We start from the raw sequence: 8506 nt of genomic DNA on the forward strand, positions 1-8506 counted from the left end.
AAGAGTTGGAGACAAAAACCAATGAGTGGAGGCTCCTTTCACTTCCACAAAACATCAAAGAACTGCCTCCAGGGTATTCACTTGCCCTCTCTGTAAAATGGACAGATTCTTTCCCACTCCCTGTACCTTACTGTACCACATGGGTTAAAAGATATGAATGTATACAGGTGTTTGGAAAGTGAAAAACTACCATACCAACATAAGAGCTCTTTCTCACGGCTGGTACTTGAATCCAAGCCACTGTCTCAAAGTCCCGTGCCTATTCCACACTACCACGCTACCACGCTACCACAGCTGCAGAGCAATGAGGCAAGCCATGTCTTGGGCTGGGGCAAGACCAGGACAGGGCCAGCCCAAGGCAGCTGGTGAGAGCCGGTATACTGTATTAACCTGCTGGGATGTGGGAGTGTGACCCGGGAAATAAAGGCAGATCCTAATACTCCCTGCAGAAATAGAATTGGGTTTACTTTCTCTTGAATATTAAAATGTCTCCTAATGCTCTCTCCTTGTCCTAGATTATGATATGAAGCTGGAAATTAACATTCTGTTCCAACACACTGCAGCACCTTCACATTGGAGGTTGAAATGATGGTTTTTAATAAGCTGGCTCCAGGCACCTTTCACCAATAATGGAAGTTCTGCCTGGGAAGATAGATCACTGCTTGTTAAGAGACCATGGGGCAATACATTTCCTGAGTCATAATTCAACTTCCAAATCAGGACTCAAGAGACTCACTTCCACCTTCTGGCACTAACACTTGGGCCCCTCGTCCCTGCTGACCCTGATCATTGACCTCAGTCACAGTTCTTCTTTGCCCTAGCTCATTGCATTTGCATTTGGGGGAGTTTGGTAAGATCCATATGTGCATAACTTGCAGGTGTGACTGTGCCCCAGAACTGAGTCAGTGGAAGGAGGCTGCAGGGAGGAGCGGGGCCTTGAGTCCTGATGCTCTACTATCAGCAAACTCAAATCTCCACTGTCCCAAGGATTCAGGTCATTAAGACTTCAAAATAAGCTCATAATTTGTTATGACAAGTGAACAGATATGATGTTGATGGGGGGAGAGGGAGGGAGGAAAGAGGAATTGGTTAAGGGATATGAAAATCAACTACATTGTATATTGATAAATTAAAATTAAAATAAAGAAAGAAATAAAATAATCTCATTATAGAAAGTCAAGCACATGTATTCACCTTCTTTAATCTGTTTGATTTTTCTTTTTTTTAAATCTGACCACTTGTACCAGTTGTTGTGGGGATTTGAGACTGGTATATGAATAATTTGATTTTTAAAAATACCACATAGGTAGTAAAGTTAAACTTATACCTACCCTATAATCCAGAAATTCTATAGGAGATAAGTCAATTTGTTCACCAAAAGAACAGGTTTTTCAATAATAGTAGCTTTATTCATAATAGCCAAAAATGGAAACAACTCAAATGCCTATCAACAGATGAATGGATAAACTAATTGTGGTGTGCCCATACAATGGAATAGCAGAGAACATCTTAAAAGAGTAAACTACTAATACACACAACAACGAGGGTGAATCTAAGACATTTTGCTGCATGGAAGAAACCAGACCCAAAAGAGTACACACTGCATAATTCTATTTATATGAAATTCAAGAACAGGCAAAACAATTTAATGTCCATAGAAATCAGAATGGCAATTACCCCTGGAATATTATACTGGAAAGGGGCAGGAGGGAATCTACAGAAGTGGAGGAAATATTCTATATCTTGTTCTGAATGGGGGTTACATGGGTAAATGTCCATCAAGCCATATATTTAAGATCAATGTGCTTTACTGAATATGCTACACCTCAAAAAGGGGGGGGAAGGCTTTTTTATAAAATACCCATAATATATTTTTTGTTTTGACATGGAAAGATGTCTCATATCTTTCTTCATAAGATATTAAAAGTCCACCTTTATCCTAATTCTAACTGAAAAATGAATGAAGTGACAATAAAAAATAAGAAATCACCACTAAATATGAATGTGTGAAGTGGTTGCAGCAGTCTCCTGTCTGAAGCACAAGCAGGAAGTAACTCTGGTGCCCAATAGTGTGAAGGGTATTTTTTCCTCTCCTCGGAATCTCAAGGATTAAGCAAATGCTCCAGCCAGCACACTGACCTCACGAGACGGTGCCAATAAAACTAGACTCAGACACCAGACTCCACTCCATTCCCTCTGGGTCCTAGTCATCATCTGGGAAAGCAGTTGCCCCTGCAACCTCCAAGCTGTGCCTACTTTTTATCTTTTTAAGTGAAAGTGGATTACAAAATAGACCCAAAATGAATCTATTTTTTGAAAAAGTTTTATTTTTAAATTATGCATAAATTACCCCACTTCTATTTCACATGACAATGTTAGATGAGTCAGCTAGTTTTCCATTAATTTTAACTCTCTTTTAAAACTCTTCTACTCTATTTTTATTCCTGTTCTGCTCACTAGGGAAATTCAAAGCCATAGGAGTACAACCATAACAGAAAAACTCTCTCTGCCTAACAAGGGTTAGCATTGGGGTGGGGAAGGAGGGTCAAGTTCTTTTTCCCCCCCCCATCACTAACTGTCAAATATTTACTTTTGGTAAATGTTTTGGTGTCTATGAACCAAAGGTAATAATATCCTAGCAAGGGGCGCACCGATCCAGTTTGGGTTGGCCCCACTCATCACTAACTGTCAAATATTTACTTTTGGTAAATGTTTTGGTGTCTACGAACCAAAGGTAATAATATCCTAGCAAGGGGCGCACCGATCCAGTTTGGGTTGGCCCCACTCCCTTTTCACTTCCTCCACCTATTTCCTGCTTTGCTTTTTTTCTGTGTAAACAGATACAGGCTTTGGGGTGGGAGCACAGTGTTAAAATTTTTAAAGTAAAGTGCACAAACCTTAAATGTTCAGCTTAATAAAATTTTACACGTGTATACATGCATGTAACCACCACCTCGATCAAAACATGGGACATTTTGAGCACCCTTAAAAAGCCCTCCTTTGTTCTCTCCCAATAAATATTGAGAAGCGGGCATTTTTAACCTAAAAATTGTGAAGCATTTTATTCCAGGAGGATTCAACTCTCATCTCTCTACCAAACATCCTAAGGGTATAACAATTTCTCTCTTATCAATTATTTTAAAAAGTAAATGTGGAAACAATTTAAATGACCAAGAATTAAAGAAATGCTTTTTGATGGTCCATCTGGAGGATTAGCTACTGTGCAACCATTAAAAGCATGCTTTTGAAGGATATTTAATGACACTGAGAAATGTCTATAATTTAATATTAAATTAAAAGGCAAAATATGAAAAATGTACATGAAGAATCTCAATTTTGAAATTATACACATGTGCAATGAAAAATAGCTGAAGAAAATACAACAAAATATTAGCTTTGGCAAACTTTGAGTGGTAGGATATGTGGCGGGTTTTATTTTCTTCTTTTAAAAATATTTTTGAAATTCTTAATCAGAATGTGTTACTTTTCTAATCAGAAAAAAAAAACTTTTATTTTTCAACGTGGGGACGACCTAAATGACTAACATTAGGGAAATGGTTTTCTAAATTATGAAAATTCGTTTCATTTCACGCAATGAAGTTTTAAAATGGCATTTAGAAACTGTGATAACTCGGGAAATTGCTTATGACATAGTACATGTATACTGCTTTAAAACCGAATTAGCATGTAAATAACTGTGTTGGGGAGGAAGAGAAACACAAAAATAATAACTGGTTGCAAATTGTAAAACACTAGCATTTTTAAAAAGAATGAAAAAAATTTTAAGGGGTTGTTTATAAAGAATTTTTAAAGTGTGTGTGTGTTTTAAGTCACATATTCTATTTTCTGCGATCTGGGTAGGTTTTTCAATTTGATTTTGGGGGGTTTTTTAGTTTTGTTTTAGGGGCAAGAATTTGGGGAGGATTTTGAAATAATTGAAATATGTATGCTGTCTGAGGCTTTTGGGGGAGCGGTGCAGATGTGGTTTCTTTTGTTCTGACTCACATTCCGCAGAAACCAGTGTACCGAATACTGTAAATCCTTAACTTTCATAAACTGCCAGCACTGAACTAACAGAAAATACCCAAGTGCCAAAGACTTAAAACCATTTCTGGGAAGCTCATTCCATAAGACCATCGCGTTCATTTTTCCAAATAAACGGCTTCCTTTCGGATCGAATTCTTTCTCCTGCACAAAGCTGGGGGGAGGGGGGAGGGGATATGAGAATGGAACAGATTAAAACCGAAAAGCCCTTCTCGCAGCTTCTCTGTTTCCCCAACAATGTCCCGATTGCTTAGGACCTTCTTCGTCCCGATGAGTACAGTAACCCCCACTTGCCCTAAAATATGCAGGACAGGCCCGTGAACTTGACCCAGGCGCCCATGCCTCTTTTCCCCAAAGGTCAGACAAAGGGAGAGGGGTTGTTTGGATTCTTTCCAGGGCAGCAAGGCCTGGGAATCTAAAGTTGGGGAAGAGGAGAAGACAGCAAACCCCTTTGGTCCGAGGAAGACCTGTGGCAGGTAAAAGCCGAGAGGGGGACACGGGAAGCATCACCCGAATAACGCCCTCAGACCTCTTTCGATTTGCACTGAGGACCTGCCTCACTGCATTTTTCTCTGGCCCCGAGTAAGGAGGCCGGGAGCTCGGTGCTGGGTGCCGGGGTGGCTGGGCCGGGGCTGCTGCTGGAAGCGGCCCCAGCGCGGAGCCGGGCGCGCAGGACACAGACCAGCCCCCCAGTCCCCTCGCCCTCCCGGGGCGCCCGGTTCCCCTTCTACTGGATGTTACTGAGCCAGGAAAAGACCCCGGGATCGGGGCTTTGATTCTCCTTTGCTCCAGAACCCTGAATTCTTAAAAAACAAAAAGAAAAAACCCACTAATACCGTCTCAGCAGGCCGCTCTCCGCGGCCTCCGGAATCGGCCGGTCGCAGGCAAAGACGTGCCAGCGTCCCCGGGCAGGCGGTTCCCAGGCCAGTGTCGCCTCCGCCGTGGAGCGCGGGAGACCCCCCATGTGCGAAGTCTAAGTGTCCGGATCCCGGGAAGTAGACCGGTGGCCCCGCGGGGCTCGGCAGCTGCTCCGGGTACAGCTGGGGACCCTCGCGGCCGGCGGCGTCTCACGGAATCACCCCGGCGCGGGACGAGCGCTTTCGACACACGGGGCGGCCACGGCCTCGGGATGACCTGCTCGAACGTTCTCGAATAATTCATCGGCCTTAGCTAGTATTCGTTTGTTATCTGTGCATTTGTTTATCCTGACTATGAAACGAAATTAACAGATTTGCTGCCTAAAACAAGGAAAGCTGACATGAATTACAAATGAATGAAAACGAAAAGGTTACATTGTGTTGATCCTAAAATATTAGTCTAACTTGCCCTGTGGCCTCAATAATCGGGTGTTTAAATGCAGACCCGGCGCGTTTTCTCCGGAAGGCAAGGATCAGAAGCTCTTTGATAAAGAAACGCAGGCTTGGTTGGTAGGGCCCGGCCTCTAGCGTTCCAGGTCCTTCCGCAGCCCCCGCCGTCCCCTTCTCCTCCACCCTCTCCGCGTCCCCGTCCGGCTCCCGGAGGGGTGAAGGAATGTTTATAGCCTGACTCAAGTTCAATGACAAAACCCTGCCTGGAGGGGGAGGGGCGGCGAAGTTCAACCATCAACCAGACAAAGGCTGGGCGCAGGTCTCGGGCAGGGACGACAGGCTGGGCCTCCCTAGGATCGGGGAGCTGAGGGTCCACGGGATGGGTACGGACCCCGCTGTCCGAAAGCTGACTCTCTGCCTCCCGCCTGGGGCCTGTGGAGTGCAGCCCCTGGTGCGGGTGCCTGCCCGCTTGGGTGGGGGTAGGGCGACCAGAGACCGAATAGGCGAGAAGATGTCTGATCGTGCCCAGGCTTCACCCTGGCATCCAGGACACCGTGAGATGCCCTTGCTGTCTTACCGGCCAGCTCTGTCTCACCAGAGCTGGGGTCCACACCTTTCTCCCATGCAGCCTGCGTTTTCCTGCCTCTTCCCCCGAGTTTTGCTTACATCTTCCTTCCAGATTTGATATTCCGAGCATCTTTCGAGGTCCTTCCCCAACACAGCCTCTCCTGGGAAACCTCCCCAGATGCCATAGGGGTGTGTGTGTGTGTGTCTTTCTCACTCCCTGTTCCCCATTTGTCCCAATCATAGTCATTTGAGAAGGTGTCTCCCCACCTCACAATGCCAGAGGTTGAGGGAAGAGGGTAATAACGTAATTCTTTCCTTCTCATCTCCTCCTACCGGAGACTCCGTTCCCCTCTTCCGCACACCCCCTCTCTATGCAGAACTGACTGGTAACGGGGAGGGAGAAAGGCCGGTATCGCTTCCCCGCTGGATGTGTGAAATCTCCCTCCAGGTCCAGACCACAGCCTGGGGGAGAGGCTGTCCCGCTCCTGGGCAGAGGCCCAAGGCCGCTCCTGTGCTTCTCCTCTCTTTCTCGGAGACTGATTGCTCAGTGTGACACCAATAACTAAGAGTTAGGTGAGTCCTGAGTGTGTCTGAAGATTACGTCGCCCACTCCAAGATCAAGGAGTTAGCAGTATCAGTGGCAAAGCACCTGGGCATGTGGCCCCAGACTGCTTCTGTGCTGGGCTCAGAGCCTCGGTGCACACACACGCCTGCAGTGGACACCCCCCCCCAGTTGCTCTTCTGATCTCGGCAGTCTCCAAGCCCAAGCCCAGGAAGGTTTCTGAGAGGGCACGGGAATGGGGGAGCAAGGCAAGGGCCAGAGAATACAGTGTATTGATTTGTTGTTTTAAGGGCCAGCACCTTTCCCTTAAGGGTGAGTTAGTAAGTCACCATTGTTGTCACAGTTAACTTTCCCCCAGTTTTCAAAGTAGGTGCTTCGTAAAATATTGTTGTAGTTTTAAATAAGAATAATAACATTAATAATTTAATGTTATCTGTGCCAGGACTCTATCCAGTCGGAGACAAACATAAGGTCATATGGGGGTGGCGTGTCTAACGGCTGGCACTAGCTCCCACCGACAAGCCTCTCCCCGCTCCCAGGTCGAGCCAGTCCAGTGTGCTGAGAAACATTTTCTTTGTCACTTTCTGCCCAGGCAGCTGCCAGTATCTCCAGGAACCAGCGGAGAAGAGCCTCCGCTAGGTAGTCTCTGAGAGCCTGCTGCCATTCCTGCCCTTGCCCGCCAGGACCTCAAATTCCTGGGAGAACCACCTCCGGGGCCTTCGGAAGCAGATCCCAGACTGAGAAGTCGATAACACCCTTGGCCCATGGAACAGCTAATTTACCTTATTAGAAAGAAATGCACTCTTGGAGGTAGTAAAATGGGCCGGATCTTGGTCTGAAAAATAGGCGCATAACACTCCTTTTCTTTCTGTAAAGGCCGGGACAGAAATCCAGCTTGCTCTGGGCCCTGAGCGTGGCAGGCGTCTGCGGCAGGTTCCAGCCTCCCGGTGGCGCGGGGCTCGGCTCACGCACCTAGGCTGAGAGACGAACAGGAGCGCAGCACCGGCTGCTCCTCCCTGCAGATTCTGGGGCGGGGCTCAAGGAGACGGCGCACGGCCAGGGGCTCCTCACCTAGAAGCTGCAAGTCGGAGGCGAAGGCTGGAATGTCTCCTCTGCGTAGCCCCAGGCCTCCTCTCCTCCCCGCCAACCTCCGCGTCCCCAGCGGGTCTCCCGGTTTCTCTGACCCTTCCCCCGCCGTCGGGCCTCCTCCCTTCTTTCCAAGGCCACAGATGTCCCCTCTTCCCTTCACCTTCCTCCCTCTCCCCATAAAGCGTTTAGGAGGGTGGGGGCGGGGTGGTGGAGACCAACAGCCTGCAACTTCAAGTTCAATGGCAAAGTCCCCCAGGCTGGGCGCCAGCATCTGCTGCCTTGCCCTCCCCATTATTCTGCGGGTGATTGAACCCTTTTGCTGCCCCCTGTCCCCCTCCCACTTGGGGGGCAATTTAGGGGAGGGAAGAGGGTAATAACGTAATTCTTTCCTTCTCATCTCCTCCTACCGGAGACTCCGTTCCCCTCTTCCGCACACCCCCTCTCTATGCAGAACTGACTGGTAACGGGGAGGGAGAAAGGCCGGTATCGCTTCCCCGCTGGATGTGTGAAATCTCCCTCCAGGTCCAGACCACAGCCTGGGGGAGAGGCTGTCCCGCTCCTGGGCAGAGGCCCAAGGCCGCTCCAGTGCTTCTCCTCTCTTTCTCGGAGACTGATTGCTCAGTTGGGTGAGAATATGGTATAAATTTCTTTCAAAAATCACGAAACCTCCTCTTCTCGCCCCCCTCCGCAGCAGTCGCCTCTGCTCTTTATTCCGAGTTTATGTAACGAGTTCATCTATTTAATTCGCGATTGTGGCTCTGGGGTTTCTATTAGATAGCACGGGGGGGCGAGGCACAGGAGTTTCCCCTGAAGGAAACCTAATTAAAGTGCAGCACTTAGGGCCGGGAATAAAACTTTAATGAAGGGGAGGAGAGGAGCTGGAGGCGGGAGGTGAGTTTGCTCTGGGGTGGGGGAGGGGAGCAGCGCCACTCCCGAG

At 47.6% G+C, this 8506-nt stretch overlaps 1 protein-coding gene across 1 annotated transcript in view; it reads left to right on the forward strand.

Moving 5' to 3' along the window:
• Positions 1–5730: 5730 nt before the first annotated feature.
• PRAC2 (prostate cancer susceptibility candidate 2) overlaps positions 5731–8506 on the forward strand; it is a 5061-nt gene continuing 2285 nt past the window's right edge. The window contains 1 exon segment of the mRNA XM_008568899.1: positions 5731–5864. Coding sequence (XP_008567121.1) covers positions 5731–5864 — 134 coding nt within the window.

Source organism: Galeopterus variegatus, unplaced genomic scaffold, assembly GCF_000696425.1.
Source record: "Galeopterus variegatus unplaced genomic scaffold, G_variegatus-3.0.2 Scaffold450, whole genome shotgun sequence".
Lineage (NCBI taxonomy): Eukaryota > Metazoa > Chordata > Mammalia > Dermoptera > Cynocephalidae > Galeopterus > Galeopterus variegatus.